General features: G+C 45.8%; 1 protein-coding gene across 1 annotated transcript; it reads left to right on the top strand.

The window, feature by feature from the left end:
• Nucleotides 1-4424: 4424 nt before the first annotated feature.
• Nucleotides 4425-11525, top strand: pmp22b (peripheral myelin protein 22b). Its single transcript, XM_019891997.1, has 5 exons — nucleotides 4425-4558; nucleotides 4913-5007; nucleotides 5142-5235; nucleotides 8737-8877; nucleotides 9971-11525. Exons 2-5 carry the CDS (start codon nucleotides 4930-4932, stop codon nucleotides 10129-10131), a joined length of 474 nt encoding a protein of 157 aa, XP_019747556.1. The 5' UTR covers nucleotides 4425-4558; nucleotides 4913-4929; the 3' UTR covers nucleotides 10132-11525.
• The last annotated feature ends 9675 nt before the right edge of the window (nucleotides 11526-21200 follow it).

The following is a 21200-nucleotide window of genomic DNA, read 5'->3' as shown; positions in this document are numbered from 1 at the left end:
AAATCCTCTGTACACACACACACACACACACACACACACACACACACACAACACACACACACACACACACGCACGCACACACACACACACACACACACATGCAGTGACAACTCTTTCACATTTGTCATCTTAATCTCACCTGAGCGTCACTACATGGTCAAGGCCGACGTGTATACACACACACACACACACACACACACACACACAGCAACTTGCATCTTTATCAGCGGCTTTACGATGACTCAGCATTTAGCCTCCAAGGGAGACGCCGCAATCGGCCCCGCCCGCACACCAATCCACGCCGCCCCGGCCGCCGGGGCCCGACCCACGCCGTGATCGAGTCGCCGCCACCGCCCCGAGCGCAAGGGGCCGGGATTGCGGACGGTGGCAGCATACTAATGCTTTTAAAAATCAATAGATGAGCAGGCACAAATCTAAACGCGCGGGCGTGATTGCGGTGCAGTTTTCGTCGTTTGCGACACCGGAGGGAGCGACTGCACTGATAAAACTGATAACGCTGTGACTGCTTGTGTGTGTGTGTGTGTGTGTGTGTGTGTGTGTGTGTGTGTGTGTGTGTGTGTGTGTGTGTGTGTGGTGCCATTGTATTTGCGTGAGTGTGCCACTTGCACTTTGCTTTGGGTGTAATATTTTACAGCCCCGCTGTTCCCGTGCTGTGCAAACAGTACTGAGTGTGACTCTCAACACCGGGAGCTACATGGCGTCCTCGACGCGTGTGTGTTCAATCGAGGTGCGTGTGTACATGCACACCCGAGAACATTCCAGAGCAAAGCAGATAAGATGGGGTCTTTGGGGAAGGCCTGTAGATGCTACAATGCTAACCAAGCAATGAGCATGATTCATTTCTGTCATAAATGCCGACAAGCAACTGAGGCTACCACGAAGACCCTGCATTGTTTGAAATTTCCAGAAAATGAAATGAGTTGTGGACAGAAGGCGGCTCGCAGCGCAGCCTATCAATAGCAATCCAGAGATATCATGTGCAAGTATTTGCCCCACAACCCAGAGAGGCTACAAACAGTGTAATCACTTTCAAAACACTTGGGGCAAAAAAAAAAAAGGATGAAATTACTGCAGACGAACCTTATCCGAGCTCGCAAAATACAGAGAATTTTTCGAGAAGGTCTTCCCAGGAGGCCGGGAATGAAAACGTGTTTCTGTGCGTGTCCTTTTTGGTGGGACGCAAATAGGCACTCCTCTGACGCCCCCCCGACCAGGGCCTCCCTTCTCCCGTACATGCGGAATGTACGCTGGAATCCTTGCGACGCTCTAAACATATTGGCGGGTTATTTTTAACAGCCGCGTGTTATTTTGCATCGTTACATTCCGATGGCAGAGACTTGAGAGGGAAAGCGAGTGAGTTGCCTGGGTGCAGTTCTATTACAAACAGAGCCAGTGTAAAAAAAAAAAAAGAAGAAGAAACATTGATTAATGTCAGATTCTGTTATTGTGACGGATTACTTGAGGTAATGGTTCCCAAAAAAAAGCCATTGATATACCTCTGCAGAACCAAGGCACCCATTTTACGTTAAAAAAAAAAACCTGGACGGTAATAGAAATCATTGTCATTTGTCATCAAGTGGTTCCACTGGTACATTCGCTGTTAGCATGCAACAGGGACCTCCCTTGCGCTCTCCCGTCGTGGTTCACGTCAGACTCCGGGGGCAAGCGTTGGGAACGATCATGGGAACTTCCTGTGGCTGTTGGAGCGCGGCCACGGCGTGGAAGGAGCCCCTCGAGTGGCCGCTTGAGCGTTACTGAGAAAGCAGACGAGGCGAGGAAGCCTTAAGACGAAAAGATAAGCACCCTGCGGTTTCCCTTCCCAACGGCCTTACGATTGGGACAAGACTACTTGACATGTTTCCTCACTCTTCGCGGGCTGACTTCTAAAATGTGAAAAAGCCACGGCAGAAACGACAATCGGTCTGCCATTTTGCTGCGACCGTTTGAGGCAAATTTCAGCCATTTGCCATGAAACTCGATCGCGATGACAAAGCTTGGCTATGAAACAAGACAGGGTGGTCATGGCGATTCACGCGTCCGCGCTCGTGTTTGGTCTGGTCTGATTAAAATGTGACGACAAGGTAAAAACAAACAAGTACGCATCTCTTGTCCGCCTCCGCATTTCAATTTCCTGTTCAAATGCGACAGCGAAATAGCTTGGACCACAACGCCAACTCGATTTAAGCTCCATGCCAAAGCAAGAACTCTATTGATTAATTAAGAGTTCTATCAATCAATCAATCACTCACTCCACTCAGTTGTCTCGGAGCGCAAAAGACCTCGATTGATTTTCTACTTAGGACTGTCAAGATGGCTCGCAAGGTATGTCCAATATTTAGGTGCTAGCTTGTGAATTATTAACACAATGTGTGGTAAGAACATGATATTGGTTGACTTAGCATCGGTGCTAAAAAGGTCGCGACAGGTTGCCTACGTTCTTGCTACATTTTCCGATTTTGGTGGACTGAACAGTTAATTATTTAACGTCATTGTTCTTGTGCTAACAGAAAGCGACAAAAGAATGGTTCACACTGTTGTTATGCTCCCAAGAGGGCCTGCATACAATACAGCGTATGCTAATGCTTGTCAACGGAGAAAGTTAACATTGAGTTCGTCTCGCGTGGCGCCCAAAAGCGCCCCAGAGCCACCGGGCCCCACCCTTTCCGGGCTACCTTTGCAAGCCTGAAACCCAGAACTACTTATGCAACATGCCTCGAAAACAGCAATCCCGTCCGTGCTGGTGGGTGGATGTAGCTAGCACGACATTTGCACACCACCCCAAATCCGCATCCCCGCTCAGTTGCGCCACCCTTCCGGGGTTGCCTATGACTACCTCGGCAAGCCATAAATGAATTGAAGGACATTCATCCCCCCCCCAAGCAATGCAGCCATCCATATTGGATATTTGAGGGGGCTTCCCCGTAATCACCTTGGCCAGGCTTTAATGAAAAAAATCGAACAATGTTCTGATGCATCCCTGGAACGTTTGAAGATCTCAAGCAGCAAGGACCGTGACTGTGCAAACATGGACATATAAGGCATGGAAAACATTTAACGAGAGGCGACGGTGGCGTGCGTTTTACTGCCGAGGGGAAGCTCGCTCTCTCGCCGCTCTTCCCCGCGGGCTCGCCGGGCAATCACAGCACTCCGTCGGCGGCCACTTCAAGGCTCGCGCTCGGCTCGATTCTGACACGAGCGCGGCGAAGAGCGTTGATGTCGACGCGTCTTAGCGGCGAAAATGAGCGCGCTGTGTGTTTTTAGCGACTCGTAAGCGACAGGAAGCGCGCGCCACTTCCTGTCTTTATGAGGAACTCGGCCGACTGAGGATCCGCGACTGCAAATATTTGGGAGTATTTACAAGTTTGACCGCTCCTTGCACATTTCCTGGAATTCCACTCGTTGCGTCGCGATGAGCAACACTGGTGGATATTTTTACACACATTCACACACAGAGCGGCGACAAGAGGAATGAGTCATATCAAACAAGAGGGGAGGACCCTACACACATGCAAGCTAGCGTAGGAAGTACGTTCACATGGGCCATGAGTCACCCGGCTCATGATACAACCTTTAATGTTTATGTTTCTTATTTCCATGGAAACTACAAATCAAGGGGAAGGAGACCCCCGGCTGGCCAGCATCATCAGAACATTACAGCGCAAACTTGGAACATGGAAACGCGTTTGTACGGTACACCCGGGAGATGATAAATGTTATGATGTTGTCTTCCGGTTCAGAAAATGACAAGAGCACACTACGGTATCGGTACCATGTCGGAATTCAAAATAAAAAGGGGCCAGCAAGACTTGAATGCAGCCTCATTTCATCCCTCGAACCCTCAACCTTGGACCAGGACTCGACCTTGAGCCAGGTGTGATTTACTTCCAAATAAAATTGTGCCTTCAAAGAATGACTGTTGTCTGTTTTAACTAAATATATTTTTCTAAACTAAAGGAGTTAATTCAATCACATAACCCGAATAATGGATTATTCCATCCATCCATCCATTTTCTAATCCGCTTATCCTCACGAGGGTCATAGGCATGCTGGAGCCTAATGTGATGGAGACATGACCAAATAGGAGGATTGTACACTACGGAATTACAAAAACATCAACTGATCAAGCATAGCTGGAAATTATAAAATTGCATTTCTTCTTCTTTTTTTATTTTTTATTTTATTATTATTATTATTTTTTTTTTATTAAAGTTCCAAAAAAGTGTCCTGGAAACCATATGTCTACTACTACTACTACTAGCAAAACAGTGATTCCATAAACACACAGGGCTTGTTACCACGGCAACGACGCGCCTTTCCGCAGCGTGTGTCTATATGCGGAGGGGGCCGGGCCGCCGGGGCGGGATTTGTCTCTTCCATAATGAGACACTTTATAAGAGGCGGCCCGGCTGTCAGCTCTCCGTCACACACACAGCCGCTTCAGGACACCACTCGCTCCTTCTACTCGGGCTCGTTGTTTGGACAAAAACTGATTACCGCTTTGTTTTCCCCTCCCCGCTGTGAATACACTCTTCTCCAAGTAAGTACAACTTGCAATGGTTATTTCAAAAAAAAAAAAAACTGCACTGGAAGTGGACTTTGTGCTTTAAAATGACTTTGGGTGACAGGATTAAGACGATAAAAATGGCTGCATGTGACGTTGAGCGTGTAAAAGGTCGTTAAAGGTGACTTTGGATGCAACGTTAGTGCTTTCGGTGGGTGAAAAGCAGGGAGCGCTTGTCCGGAGCCTGCTGCAGTGACACACCCATGTCCCGCTAGCGTGCGCGGACATTAACGCGCGCGCACACACACACGCACACGCGCACACACACACACGCTCTGATTCTTTTTCTTCCTCCTCCTCTTCTTCTTCTTCTTCTTCATCTTGCTCCAGACTCTTCTCTCGCAAAGATGCTGCTGCTTCTCCTGGGCATCGTCCTCCTGCACGTCGCCGCTCTGGTGCTCCTCTTCGTCTCCACCATAGTCAGCGTGAGTCCCGCTTCTGCCCATGTGGGGAGGGGGGGGCGCTTTTTTTATGGGGTGGGGGTGTAATGAATAAAGGCGTAAACAATAAATCTGTCACGTGTTTCTAATTTTTGCATTTTTTTTTTTTCCGTCCTCAGGCGTGGACCTCGAGTGACATCGGCACCTCGGACCTGTGGACCAACTGCTCCATCATCAATGGAGGCTACCGTTGCGACGGCGCCTCCACTGGAGGTCAGAGTCCTCTTCGTTTTATACGACGGATTATGATGAGGATTAACAATCATGAGTCATTGGAGGGATTCGTAAAACAGGCCGAGCGCAATGGGGGATCCTAATGACATTGATATTATTATTGGCAAAATGATGATTGACATTCTTGGTATGAGTATTGACAATGATTAGCAGTCAGATTATCATCCTCATCATTGATGAATGGTGGTCGCGGTTGGTGTGCAATGGAGGGACCGCAGTGACATTAACGTCATGACTTACACGGGCATTATTATTTACATTGTCAATCCTGTAATATTGACATTAATCCGATATGATCAAGTGCATTGACAGACATTGTTAGTATGGTTCCCGATCATTCCCAAAATATCAACGCAGTACCCACCAGGAAGGATTCATGTGCCATTATGATCAGTGACGTTAATATGATCATTATCATTGATGATCGATAAGGCAGTGGGAGTGCAACGGGAGGAGGCACAATCACATGATCAGCACTGCAATGCCAAACACTAACCAAACAAGAAAACATTGCCAGTGCTCTGAAGAACTTATGCAAAGGACTAACGCAATGACATGATGAGAATTGAGGACTGGTAAAGCGGTGGCGTGGTCATGGAAGACCAACAGTATTCTTAAAAGAAGGAAAAACAAAAAAGATGGAGGATGCAGCATGCAGAATGAAACGATTCGTACGAGGATCAGCAGTAATAAAGGCGTGGCAGGGCTTTGGACGACGACTTGATGTCTGACGGTGACATTTGTACGACGTTTGACACTTTTAAGGGATGATCATTATTATTATGGTTATCGATAAAAAAAAAAAAGTGACAACGCTGCGGATGACTTCTAATTATCAATATAGTGACAACAATATGATGGGCTTCTTGAAAGCTCACAAAGAAATTCATTTGGTTCTTCTTTCTATGGAGGACATTGCTGAGGCACGATGGCGTTATTCAGACTATTCTGCTCGCCGAGGTACCAAAGCAGCGCCTATGGAGGACAGTGCAGGATGACTTGCCAATTATGAGGGCGTGTCGGGGTTGCCCCTCTGGCGCCATCTAAGGGAGAGAATGCGCCAGTGGTTGTTGGAAAGGCCGCTCGCCTGTATAAATAGTCAGTGGCGTGATGTCCATATTGAGGTCCCGTGTGCAGAAACAGCATAGTGACCGGCCATTTGTGATGCGTGCGCGTGTGGGTGGGGTTGCGGAGGAGTATTTAAAGCATGCCTGTGTGTGTGTGTGTGTGTGTGTTTGTGCCGCTCATGCTGACGACTGGTCACACCCAGTGTCAGAGCACGGTGTCCCGTCTTAGCTTCCAGCGTCCAGCAGGACAATTTAGGGAGGCGGCAGCTGGGCTCTTTGAGATTTATATAGCATGTGTGTGTGACAAGATTTGAGTGGAGGTTATTTTGTGCCAACTTTAGAAGTTTTTTTTTTTTTTTTTCCCCCTGTGAGGGTTTTAATGCCAATGATGTCATTGGTCCAGTGTGGGCCAAGCTGGCCCAGTCCAGGCTGTGTGTTTTGTCAGGTAGTTTGTTTGACTTGCTTTCACGAGGCCCCATGACGCACTGTGTTTATTTAAACAGGCCCGCGTGTGCGTGTTTGCGTGTGTGTGTGTGTGTGTGTGTGTGTGTGTGTGTGTGTGTGTGTGTGCGTGTGGCACATGATAGGAAGATAACGGGGCAGCCAGGGTTGAGGTGTCAGGGGTGTAGGGCGTCACCATGAGGCAAGATTGCGCGCTGAGCAATCCAGTTTGATGTTTTGCTTTTTTTTGTCCCCCCCCCATACTACAGTACAAATCAAATCGGTAATTTTTATGATGGAGGTCGCCATGGAAACAAGCAGATTGCGACATAGGTGGTGGGTAAAGGGAGGACAGGGGTCACGTTCACATCCTAATGCTTTTTAAGCACTCTAATCTTTCATCCAGGAAAAAAATATTTGATTGATTTTCGTCTGGATGGAAAAATTCTGAGCCAGCTCACACTTGACGAAATAAGAAAATCTATGACTGAATGCTAGATGTCAAAAGAGGAGGATGTTTGAATTAACAAAAAAAAAAAAAAACATGTTACGAATGCTAACATGTAGCCACCTAGCGCGTCAAGCATTTAGATTGGAGCCGACAATTTGACAAGGCAACTTCAGTTAGATGTTAGATGCATTAAATTAGTAATGCTCACAAATAGCCATTTACAGCATTAACAAAGAATTAATATTATTGCAACAGGAAAAAGATGTCACTCTACATCGCTGAAATAGGTTGCTACAGGATGTTAAAATATGCAACTTTGGTCATGCTAACACATAGTCACATCGCGTCATGATGGATCGAGGAACTCTGCAATAGGTTCAACTGCAACCATTTCAACAAAACAACTTTCAGAGGGTGTTCATGTTTTTGTTATTAGATGCGTCGTTAGTAACGCTAAAACATAGCCACTTAACATAGTGACGAAAAAAGATATGAAACACCAAGAACTCTGAACATCATTGCTTATCAACTGCTATTTTCCTGTTTGGCATTGAAGTGATGCTGAGTGGCATGATTGATTTGTGTGTTTTTATGACACCGGGAGGGGAAACGTCCCATGTTGACAGCCGAGGAAGGAAAAAGGCTCGCCGGCGTAGCATCCGTATTTAAAGGCCAACGGACGGAACATTCCGCCCAGCTATCATTTTATCAACCGACGGGATTATGTAACATTTGCAAAAACTAAATCCCGTGGCGGGGTGGCGATTGCATTTTGGCGAGATGGCCGACGCGCCTCTAATAGTCCAAGCGTGTCGGCTTTCCTCGCTTATCTCATCCATCTTGCTCAACGGGAAATGGTCCAACGCACACACTCACACACACATGCACGCTCGCGCAGACGCGCACACACCCACGCTTTGTTTAGAAAGCAAAAACACAACATTGTCATTGTATAGCCTAATTTGATTTGAATTTCTATCAGGGTAGATGTTGTTATAACATTCGCCACCAAAGCCAGTTTCACGTAGCAACATGAAATTTGGTGGATATGTCTATCATGACAAGAAGCACAAAAAGGTCTCAGGAAGTCTTTGAAGCTAGTTTCAATTTCAGAATTTGGGAATTAGATGTGGATAGAAAGTACTGTACTTTAAATGGTGGACGGTCTGGAAATCTGGGAAATTCCGAGCATCCCAGGTGGTTAATGGGTTAATGGACTGCACTGTTTTGGCCTTGGAAGTCTCTGGATCGATGTTTAGTTTTCGGTCCTGATGCAAGGGATGGATGGAGGAGACAGGCTGGGCGGGGGGACTTGAAGAACAAGATACCCCAGCTAGTAGCATCGTTATGGATCCATTACAAGCTCCCTGAAGTAAACGTGCTCCGGACAGCGTCTGCGCCCTTCTTTGCTTGCTGCCCTCGTTACAGCTTTAATGACGGGCGTTTATTCTGCTGCCGTCTCCGGTGACCGGCCTGTTATTGATTATGTCTCCTCTTGCTTTTTTGTTTTTTTATATCCAGAGTGGATCCAGGCGGTCCAGGCCCTCATGATCCTGTCCATCATCTTCAGCTGCCTGGCGCTCTTCCTCTTCTTCTGCCAGCTTTTTACTCTGCAGAAGGGCGGACGCTTCTTCATCACCGGAACCTTCCAGATCATTGCCAGTGAGTAAACCGCCTCTACACAACCACTTAAGGAAATACAAAGAACACCCAAGAACAACTTTTACAGGATATTCGATGTTCACAGAGAACATGGAACTCTTCTGTCCAGTTCAACGAGGCAGTCTTCCATGAGATTTTAAAACGTGTTAAACAACCGACCTCAATGCCCGACGACACCTACGGACTTTACATTAAGATCCTAGGTCCTGTGTTGTTTCCCAGGGGTTCTCCCAGGGTCTTGTCCCATTTGGACATGTCCAAAATCCCTCCTCTGTGATTTCCAGGAGGTATCTAAGAGAGATCCTAGACCATCTGACTGCTTTTGGAAGCGCTAACAGAGTCTGCGCCCTGAGCCTGGTTTAACATCCAGCTGTAGTGGGTTTAGGACTTTTGATCTAATTCCCACATAATTTCCTTGGTCTGCCCCAGGGTCTCGTCCTAGTTGAACACCTACACCATCCATCTGCTTCTGTGGATGCTTACAAAATGGCCGACTGCATTGACTCTGTAATGCGGGTTCAGACTTTTTAATCGAGGTACTGTGGCGTATTCTCAGTCTGGCCCGGGGTCTCGTCCCAGCTGGACATGCTCGGAGCATCCAATCAGGAAGACGTAAGGGGAGCATAAGGGAGAGCCCAGACACTCCAACTGCTTTCTTAGGCGTCATACCCCTTCAGGTGGGTCCTCTGAAAGGTGTGGCCGGTCTAGAGGGGGTTCTGACTTTTGACCAAGGTCCCATGTCCAGTCCTGGAACTGCCCCAGGGTCCATTCTCATTTGGACACGCCCAGACTACCCTGTCAGGGAGTCGTCCAGGGGCATCTATGAGAAGCCAAGACAGTCTAGTCTTACAGATGGATCGTGCCTGTGTTGCGTCCTAGAAATTCTGAAGAATTTCGGACATGCCTGTAACACCTTGTCAAGGAAATATCCAGGATCTAAGCGAGAGCCGAGACCACCCAATTGCTTTCACAGGCCTTTACCAGTTGTTGCGAGTGATTTTGTCCCAGCTACAGTGCGTTTCTGGCATTAGAACTCGGTTTCGCTAGGTCTTATTTATTTCTTTATTTTAATCGTTCTGCCTACCTACTCCAGGTTTGTTTGTGATGAGCGGCGCCATCATCTACACGGTGATGAGTCCAGAGTGGGTCCCTGACACGGACGAGTTTGGTTACTCCTACATCCTGGCGTGGGTGGCCTTCCCCATGGCACTGATCAGCGGCCTCATCTACGTCATCTTGAGGAAGCGAGAATGAGCGCCGCCATCCCCATCGTAGCACTGACGTCATCTACCCCGCCCCCCCCACAACTACGCCGCCACTTGCCGACGCCCCCGAGCAAACCGACCGCGTCTCCGTTTCAAGATGTATATAGTATCTATGGTTTAAAACCTATTTATAATGTAACACTTTTACATACGTGTACATAGTTTTTGTGTTGCTCGGTCACGTGAGCTTGGTTCGCTTGATTAAGTGCCTCTGTGTTTGTTTTGTTTGTTCATTTGCCAAAGGATTAACAGTACATTAACCAAAGTGCATGTTTAAAACAGACTAGGAGGATTAGCAAATTGTTTTGTGTGTGCGTGTTTAGTTTGAAAAGAAGAGTGGTAAGCAAGCCAGGATACAACAACATTAAGCGATAGATCTGGTCCTTTTTTTTTTTTTTTATCCTACGTGTGAGCTTTTTATATTTCTTTTCAACAAAAAAAAAAACAAAAACAAAAGATGGTGCTATTATTCTATTATAAATATTTATCATTCCTCTTCCATCACGCCACTCGTGGGTCGGTCGGTGGACGTCGGATTTCAATCCATTCAGTCATTTGGACTATCAGTATTAGCTAGAATAGTACAGTACAATAACATGATGATATACTCTGCGGCTTGTTTGTGCTTCGTAGCTTTCATCTCATTATTTGCCCGTTTTTGTTTTTCGTTCTTTTTCCATCGCGGCTTATACCACTTTGTATTTGTGACTGTTAACCACATATGCAAGTTAGATGCAAACAAAGGCCAAGTTGGCAAAGAAGAGCGCGACGTGGCCGCACGCATACTTGAACTCTGCCGCACAACAACATTGTGTCGTAAACGTTGTGCCGAACGAAACCATGCACACGCCTTAACTCCATCGAAAATTGAAAAGTCATGATAAACTAGCTAGCGCTGATGTATTCTGCCGAGAAAAGGGACTGAAGTCGCATTAATTACTTGATGCATGTGGGAATAAACAGATGTCACACACACACACACACACACACACACACACACACCCACACACACACACACACACACACACACACCACTGCACTACCAGGGCTGCAAACGTGAAAATAAAAGCTAATTTTGAACCATTTGCCTTGTATTAATCTGTGAGCTGATCATATACTGTACAACAAAGCTGCCGGCACTATCAAGGCACTAAGCGGCAGCCATCTTGCATTGATACAACTATTGTATAATGTCCAGTGTGGGTCCAGTTCGAAGAGACTTGGCGCTCTGATGACGACTGCCCGGCCATTTTGCCGCACGTGCTTTGTGTGTGCGCGTGTCTTGTCTCATGTTTACACTCGTGTGTAGCGTTCGCCGTGTTACCAAAGCTAACTGTGACTTACAGCGTAACCAATAAAGAGGACCTCTCTGACCACCAAAAACATCTTGCTTTCATTTTTTCCTTTTTAAAAAAAATATATATATATTGCAGTGTCCAAAATGGGCATGTTTTCTGACAAATTGCACATTTGAATAAATACCAGCTTTAATATTCGGACGTCTTTAACGCAAATATATGTTCAGCTTCTCAGTATGCATGCGTAGTGACCAATTATATTAACATAAATGACATGAAAACAAAATATGATTTACTTGGATTTTTCAGTAAATACACGAGCGGTAATACACGAGCGGTTGTCCGGCACCCAAGTATGCGCATTTTATGACATTTTATGACAAATTACATGAGAATAGACCACAAAGATTGCCAGTGCAATTGACCTTATATGTTTTTCAAACAACATATTTGTTTTCTGCTGTCGTGCAGAATCAACAGAATTACGCCATCATGGCAGTCCGTCACTGGAGGGAAAAACTTCAAATCTTCTGCAACATTGCTATCTGGCGGCTGCAGCTGCTTAGTGCAACAAGGCGATGTAGCTAGCGTGCACTGCCCCCTTGCGGAAAACTGCAATCATTACACCTCAATTCACATGACTCGGGAGTAGAAAGTCCCCATCATTTTTTTTCCTCACTTCATTGTCCCCACGTCATTAAGTCGACACATGATCAATTAGTCTGGTGCGAGATGTGCAGACTAGTCTGCTTTTGCCGTCGTCTGCGACTAATGTCTCATTTGGCACCAGCGCTGTCATGGCTTGTCATTAATAATGATAGCAGTAAATGCCCTTAAAAGACGATTTGGTCTGAAGACAAAGTGCGATGTCAAGTAAAATAGCTGAGATTAAAGATCGGAACACTGCCATTTGGACATTTTTTTTTGGAGACTTTAAAAGTAGGGCTGGGTGATATGTCCTCAAAGCCAAATCCCAGATTTTTTTTTTTTTTCGCCACTAAAATCCAATTTCTGATTTCAATTATTTTCACCCCCTGTTCACTTTCTACAGTGAGATTTGGGTTTTAGTGGGAATTATGTTGTATTTTTATTTATTTATTTATTTTAGCAAAATTCCAATTCATTTAGACAGCTTTAACCAATCACCTTCAAAATATTTATTCTTGAAGTATTTTTTTAGCAGTACATAAAACAAAAGTTAGCCTAAAAATATTAAAAAAAAAGCTCGAAATTATATGATTCAGCCAATGTTTCAATTGATCAAAGATTTCGCGTTATTGTTATATTTTAACAATATAATGTGCCGAGCAAAAGTTAGATCAGAAATGTACTAACTGTATGATTTTTAAATTGTCATCTTCCAAAATGTGATTATTTTTGCATTTATATTTATTTATGAGGAAGAGGGGTACCATTTTTTTTACCCAATTTCGAGGATTCTGTCAAATATTCAATTTGCAAACAGCAGCCAAAAGTGCACCATCATCTATCACTGCCTGGCGAAGTGGTACGCCGTGATGCCTAATTAGTTCAGCCGGTGCATGGGGGTCTTTAAGAGGAAGGGGGTGCGGTCAGCAGACTCAATTAAGGCTCATGAAATGCAAATGGCACACGATATGAGAGGTTTGGGGGTTTTCGCCGCCATCTGCTTGCCATCGCCACTGTCGGAAGAGCCTCTGGGCGCAGCCCATTTGTGTATCGCGAGCTCATTTTGGCCTTTCGCACGTTAGCATTAGCGAAGTGGTAATTTGGAATCACTCCGCATGCCACAGAGGGTCAAAATAATTCCCTCCCTGATGACATAAACAAATTCATTTCGCGCATACAGCTGACACTTGGAGTGCCTTCCATGCGGGCGGCCCTTCCAAGGTCAGGACCCCCGCCATCAAGCTCATCGGGGCCGCACGCTCAGCCATCCATCAACGAAAGCGCATCCAAAGAACTTTTGACAGCTGTCGAGCTCGAGACGTCGATCTGAAAAATTGACATCTTTACACGATGAAATGATGGTGAAGCAACATGCAGTTCATCGCTCGGGGTCGTTTTTGCATTCCTGGTCCAAGTATGGGGAGTGTGCTCAACTGCTTTGATGAGCGTATACGGTTTTAATTCGAAGAAAGAAAGTGGATTGTTTGTCATCTTGACGGCGGTCCTTCAGGGAAGACATTAGCCACTTAGCTCGACACATTAAAAACACTGTTGCGCTCACTGCAGTAAATCACATGCACACACTGAAAGGCCATATGGTCAACATATTCCTATACGGTTCAGGGACTTTTATGGCTGGTGTTTAAAGAAAGTGAGGAGGGGGGAGAGGGCAGGGGGGTTCCTGAGGCAGCTTAATATAGTCGGCCCCAGTCCATTAGAGAGACGTTATTTCTATTAGCCGTGTCAGAGTGGACGCATTTGGAAGCCTCTGTTACATTTGGGGGGAAAAAAACGTGAAGGCAATACAACTCTGCTGCCGTGTGAAACGTAAAATTGCCTTTTTTCACTGCAGTGCCATCTGCTGAATCGTCACTCGCAGTGCAGGCTCCATGAAACGAGGAAGTGGACAGGACGTTTGGAGGAGGAAATTTGCCGCCGTTTTGCCGTTCTTGGCAGCTGGCAATAAGTCAAAGGCCTGGAGTGACCCCAAGCTGCCACTTTACGCTTGCGCTGATCCAGAACAGAACGCGTGGCGACACCCCGTATCCTGACCCCTTTCGCGCCAGTCTAATGTGTCAACTCCCTCCGCAACGAGCTGCCACGACATTAGTGCAACGCTGAAAGGAAGTCCATCAGATTGGACTCCTTCTGCGAGGTGTTTTTCTTCTTCCTTCGTTTTTTTTTTTTTAACGACGTGTCGTAAGTCACCCCGAGTCGAGATGGCGTAACCCCGCATCTGCACGCCACCTGGAGTGGTGGAAAAGTGGACCTGACAAGTGCTAAAACATCTGGAAACTTCCTCGTTTTGAGCTACATTTTTTTCAAGTGTTACTTTTGCATTCAAGGCTCGTGGTCCGAGTGAATCGTCGGCGAGGCAAAGACAGTGCTAAGAATTGAAGTGCTCACATTCAGTCATTGCTGTTCAGCGAGCGAAACAAACCAGGAAGAAGACTTTGTCGCCATCTGTTGGAATGCTAACAACAACAAGGCTAGCATCGTTTTTTTTGGGGGGGGGGGGGAATTCAATTGTTCTCGTTTAAAGTGAATTGAGAAGCTTCATTTACACAAACATAGTGCTTTACAGCCCATCTTGGGGCATGTATGTGCCAAGGAACTATGTTGAGGTGAGATGGGATAAGACCAGAAACCATAATAAAAGATGAAAAGACATGCGATTCATTTAAGGAGAGGAAATATAGAGTGCCGCATCCATAAACACGGCAAGTCAAAGTTGCGTCAGACAAAAGGGCATGGAGACTGCAACAGGTTGCGATCAATAACAGATTAGCATCTTTAGCCTGGGGTGCAATCAACATGGACGCTGCCGGACGTCATATCCGCACTTCATTTGCAAGTCAACGTGGCTCTATTGTTCCGTCGTCTTCTAATTTCAAAAATCATTAGCGCCCTGAAGCGAGACAAAAGATGCCATCAGACAGTCAATAACGGCATAAATTAGTCAACGTCGGACGAGCAAATGAGATAGCGCTGTTGCCAAAGCACAGCGGCTGCGGAACGCTAACATTGTTTATTTTTGTTTTTTCCAGTGCCCGCAAAGACAAAGCTACTCGACCGTTAAGCGACCAGCGGGGGCTGAGATCCGCCCGGCTGACCAGCCACTCGAACGAGTACCTCGTCGTACCCGTCCGACAAACGATTTTTGGCAACTAGCTTTTCATGATGTCTCCTTTCATTAACCAAACAGTGATCAGAATTGATCCATTGACTACCCACTCTTTGACCTCTGAACCTCCAGTGGCTGTGGTTGAATTATAAGCCTGGCAGGACCATGTACATCTGTCAGGCGACAGGCGTAGGAGGGGGACACTGTTGGGAAGGGTGGAAGGTTGGAAAGTGAGGTCAAAAGATGAAGATAAGAAGTTGACATTCCGGTAGGTGAAAATGGCGGATTCTAAAAAAATCACAAAAGTCCTATCTCAGCTTCCTGTATTTCTATCTTGTCATCATCCTATGGCATCTGAAATCATTGCAAAGCTTCTGTCTGACTGAGCCTGCATGCAGTCGCGCCTTCTCTGACAAATTAGAGATGGGACGAGCACCTCGTTTCCGTCCCGAGACTCCAAGCAAGGTGCTCAAGAGTCATTTTGGAAGACCTCAGGGGTGCACTACGGTCCCAGATGCCGCCGCCTCTCTTCTCTTTATATGCTAATGAAGCTGCCAAGATGTGCTGACATGTAACAGCTTGGCCCAAGTCGGCGAGGGAGTGCTTTAGGTTGCCGTGACGCCACCCGGCGGGAGCTCCCGGGCACCCCCGGGGGCAGGTGGAGCAAGACAGCAGCAGATTGCTGCCCTGTTCCGTCATCATCTGGCACAAGATGCCAGCTGAGCCTTCACTTCCACGACGTGGCACAATGGGAAGGTCTCCGTACCCCGTTCGGACCGCAAAACCTGCCCACTTCAAAGAAAACCACAACTGTGCGGCCACAATCTCGACAAATGGGTCTGATGTGCGAACAAAACCTGAGATGATAATATGTTCCAAAATGGTGGGGGGCGCTATTTGACATTCACATTTGAACAGCTTCCCAACAATATGGTCAACACACAAAACTGTATTTTAAATAGCACAACAAGTACATTTTGCATTGACAAATTTAGCGTATTTTCCAGCTCTGTCAATGCCACAAAATATTTGATCAAATCGTAGAATTCCAGAAGTAACAGTGGACGTCGATCTTACTTCAAAAGTCAGCGCGATTTAAAAGTCCGAACTGGATTCCTTTCAAACGATGATGTGCAACTGCAACAAAGAAAAAAAATTGTACGAACGTATTTATGAATTGATGTTTATAGACGGACTACTTAAACAGCCCAAACTTTCGGTTTGACTTAACATTTAAAGAGCAAAACAGATGTGTCCTTTCAAGCTTGGAGCTGCCTGCCCCGCTGCACTTACGAGTGAGTCAAATGCAAATTGCACTTTATTTCTCCCGTCAAGCTCTTTAAATCACTCGAGGACATTTGGATGCAAATGACAGTAAGAAGAAGGAAAAAGAAGAAGAAGAAAAAAAAAAGGAGGAGGTGGTGTTGGTCTACAAAGGCCACAAGTGCCTTAATCCTCAGCAATCGCCTCCGAATGAAGCAACTTTCCAGCAAGAGGAGTTTTCTTTTCAAAGTGTCATCATGCTGTCATTAATGAGGTGCTGTAAAAAAAAAACACATTGTCTTGGCTGCGGAAGGGGGCGGCGGAGGGGGGGGGCGGGGGGGGGGGGGGGGGGGGGGGGGGGGGATGAAATCCCATTGACGGAGAACTTTCACTCTCAAGTCGAAAGATCGAGCCACAATTAGAGCGTGTAACGGCGCCAGAGTGGGAACCGTGGAGCTGTTTGCGTCTTAAAAGCGACCTGCTGGTGACACTGGAAGCCGAGAGACAATGGCATTGTCCCGGAAAGTGGCTCGAGGGCCAATGAAAGCGGACAACTGGGGGCATCGTCGCCATATACGATGCTGCTGTCCTATTCTGCTGAGACAGGTTTTTTTTTTTTTTTAATTCACATCATTTCATTCTTAACTTCTTACACACCGACGGTTCCTTCATATGTGTTGTCACGTCTGCATCACGTTCTGTTTATATATTTAGTCAGGTAGAGATGTCATTCTTACTTGTCGTGTATATTGAAAATATTTGGCTATTTTGGGCGACACAACGCTGCTGACTAATCACGCTGCTTTGCATATTTTTGGGAAGTATCACACGTTTACCTTTTTTTTTTTTTTTTAATGAATGTAATTTCATTTTCAACCGCTTATGTATGGACTCTCTATTGACACACATTCTTCTGCTCTCTGCAACGCAACAATTTCTTGCCGTTCACACTCACAAAAAAAAAGAAAACAACTTCATTTGGTCAGACGTGTTTTTTTTTTTTTTTTTAAATCTGCATTTTCGAAATTATTCTGTTTATCTATAGTTTCGATCTTCCCTACTAAAATATGTAGACAATTTGAGACAGATGGTCGTTATGCGAACAAATGTACCAACGGACTAACGCCAAAACAAAAATCTTTTCAAAGATTTCAGGGTAAAACAAGACTTTAGCTACTTCTTGTTCAACGTAAACTGTTCAACTGTCTTGTTTTTAAAAAAACAAACAAACAAAACCACCCAAACTCAGCACAGCCATAAAACGACGGGGACAATTTGCACTTATTCGAAATTAAATGGCAGGACGGCAGACGCCGTGTCAGCAGGAAAGGCGGGCGGAGGGGGTTTTTCTTTCGTCGTAAAAACGCAACGAGGCCACACAAGGCTGCATTTTTTTTTTTTTTTTTTTTTTGGGAATACTTTGTTTTATTCTCTCCTACCTTAAGGCTAAAGCTGTGATGAAGATTTGACGCATTGAGAGCCCAATTACAATTAGCGACACTTTTTTTTTGTTTTTGGTCTTCCTCATTCGAGTTAAGACAGTATTATTTTGCTCCCGTTGAGTGGTTAACTTATTGACCAGGACGATTGAGTAAGAGGCATTTTTAATCTCAGTCTAAACGCACCTAACTTGCATCTGATGAGTGATCCACCGCTCACACATTTTTTTTTTTTTGTCGAAACCGTTTGCGGAGAAGTTCACCAAGTCACAGCTTTCTGTGTATTTTTGTGCTCCTTCTGTAACGCCCCAAGGTGCCGACCAAATGCTACTACGAAGCCGCCATGTGAGTGGAGGATAGCTAATTGGCTTGACAGCAAGCGCCAGTGTGATGGAAGACTCCAACCGAGGTCAGACAGGCTGCCGAGCGCCGTGGGTCGGAGAAATCAGGGTGGTAAGCTTCTCAAAAATGACGGCGAAAAAAAAAAAAAAAATCCGCATCGCTCTTTGGCAGGGGTAGGAAGTTTAACGGGTGATTCGCTGGTAACCGTTTTTTTTGCAAAATTTGTATTTGGAGAACGAGAGTAGCAACATGTCACATGGTAAAAAAAAATATTTTAAAAAAACATGTCAAAGTGTGCTACGTAAAAAATAGTCATTGGAATTTGTATGGTTTACAAAGCGGCGAGTTGGATGACCGCAAAAAAAAAAAAAAAAAAAAAAAAAAAATCTGACCATCTGCAAGCTTTTTATATTCAAGGGTAACGTTGTAAGATGAGTTTGAAACAAGAGAGTGCTTTGGGATCAGTGTTCGGTTTAAATGCTGTTAATACAGGCACTTCTTAACCCCCATGAATAGTGAGGGTGCCCTGTCTCATTTTTTAACGCCGGCTTGACTTGTTTGCTGTTTTTGTTCGCGCACAGGTTAAAGATGGATGCCCGGATTGCCCCCCCCCCCCCGCCCCTTTGTCCCGCCCAATCAAAGGGGGCCATTGAACAAACCTGAAGCCCTAGCACAGCCCACTGCACATGAAGAAAAACAAAAAACAAAAAATAACAAGCCGATAGGTTCCTTTGTAGCTCTGAGAGGTAAAACCCTGAAGTTTTTAAAAAGGTCCACCTCATTGTCTGGCTGCCACAATGGACCCTCTATCTGTCGCGGGACAATAGCGGCTCATTCACGCCGCCATTAACCCCTTCTGCGGAAAGCGGAGGAACGGGGGGAGTTGCACCGTAACACCTCAGCCCGCCTCCAGAAGAGAGGCTCGCCTTTGGCGGTTACAGCCCCTCCCTTTGTCCCTTTGTGCGCCGAGTGATGGATCGTGTCGGGCGGAGGGCAAATGAGGACCGGAGAGAGTTGCGCAAGGGCTCGACTTACAACTTCAGTTCAGCGAGGGGAGAAATTAAAACACCCCCGGAGCCCATGTGATCACGGACGTAGCCTCGGGCCATCAATGAGGGACGGGAAACCAGGTGGTGACGTTCCCAATGGGGGCAGCGCAACTTTAGCTTTAGCGGGAAGGAGGACATCACTGGCTTTGATGATGCTCTTCGTACTGGGAGGCTCATCGGCTCGAATAAGTAGTTTCATCCTGGCGGTGGCGTCTATTTACAGGTTATGCCATTAATTAGCCGCTTCCCTCACACGCATGTATAAGAAATCAAATGGTTTGTCCATTTTATGTATGACAGTAATGAAAACAGCATGTGGAGGCGGATGTCGAAAATAAAATGTTTGCTTTCATGCGTTTTTAAGTGTGCGTAAAAGCATGAGGAATGCCGCTGGACGACCGCGACACGTTCGTCGTTTCACGCCACGACTCGCCTTCGCTTTTAATTGCGCGCGCACGCACACAGTCATCTATAATTTGTAATTGAATCACAATTCACCCGTGTACTTCAATCTCCACGTTTCAGCCCTGAACTCTGTCGGATTAATCGTGTCTGAAATCCAACCCGAGCGCCGCTTAATTACAGCGGGTTCAATAATGTAATTAATTTGCGTCTTCTTATGAATAATAAAGGATCTTTTCTTTCCAGCTGAGGTTGAGCATGAGGGGCTGCAGTGATAAAAACCACACACGGTTCAGTAGAAATTTGCGCGAAAAGACAAACTGTGTTGGGGGCGATACACGCATTTCATTTTACATGCAAACTTATGCTCGTGACTGAAATATCGCGGTAATTATAGAGTCGTGCTTGTAAAGCTGTAAATAGGCTGCCTCAAAAGAAAATGGACGACTTCCTCAGCAACTTCAGACAAGGTCCCTTGAGACTTCCGTCATAATGGACACATCCGCCCAATTTCCTATTGATCGGTGGAACTGCTTAAATGGCCTGCTTGTTTTCATGACAAAACCTCCAAATGATAGACATGGCCCTAATTTTTCCAAAAGTGACAGCGGGGGTGTTCCTGAATGAGTTTTCTCATCAAGGCCCGCCCTCAATAGTGAGCCAATCGTTTTGTTGTGCTGCGCATTGCATAAACGCGGTGACGGCGCAAAAAATGGAAGAAAGAGATTTTTGATTTTGCAGCGCCAGCATTCCCTTGCTCTCGTGACTCGCATCCCGGTGTGTGTTCCCTCCTTTAATCAGCGCACACAGGCGCTGAGTAATAACCACTGGCCCGCAATGATAAGGTAAGAGTGTGTGTGTGTGTGTTGGGGGGGTTTAAGTGTTCATTTGGCGGGAGTGGCAGACAGCCGCTAAGCTTCTTCAAGCTTAATGACGAGCCACACAACTTCACTCGATTCTCCTCGCGACGGTGGCGGCTGTTTTTTTTTTTTTCCCCCCAAAAATCGTTTTCGGCTCTGCTTTCATCCGTCGGAATTAAAACCCTCCCCGGGTGTGCGTTTGTGTCGTTAAACTCGTCATCACACGTGGCAGGAGAGGTTGCTGCAAGCGAGGAATAAAAAACAAAACACAAACTATAGCCAACGGACACACCAGGAAGTCAATAAAAAAAGATGAGGTGTCATGTTTCATGGAGAATCTTCAAAATAATAAAACTTTGCGATCAGCATCCAATATGTTTGGCAGAATCCTTGCGTTCCCCTCAAAATTGTTGGTTCATTCCAAAATGGCCGACTTCCTGTTCAATAATGGCCCTTGAACACTTTTTTTGTGATTTTTTTCTTGTTTTTCATGAGCACACAATTTTGTGTTTATCTGTGCAATTTGTGTCAGATTTTCCCCCCCCCTCGAACGGGGAATTTTCCCGAAATAACTGCTTCAAAGAAAAATGGATGACTATTTATTTATTTATTTGTTTGTTTTTATCTTCTTGC

This window comes from Hippocampus comes, unplaced genomic scaffold, assembly GCF_001891065.2.
Source record: "Hippocampus comes isolate QL1 unplaced genomic scaffold, H_comes_QL1_v1.1 scaffold953, whole genome shotgun sequence".
NCBI lineage: Eukaryota > Metazoa > Chordata > Actinopteri > Syngnathiformes > Syngnathidae > Hippocampus > Hippocampus comes.
This window is presented reverse-complemented; position numbering and strand designations above follow the sequence as displayed.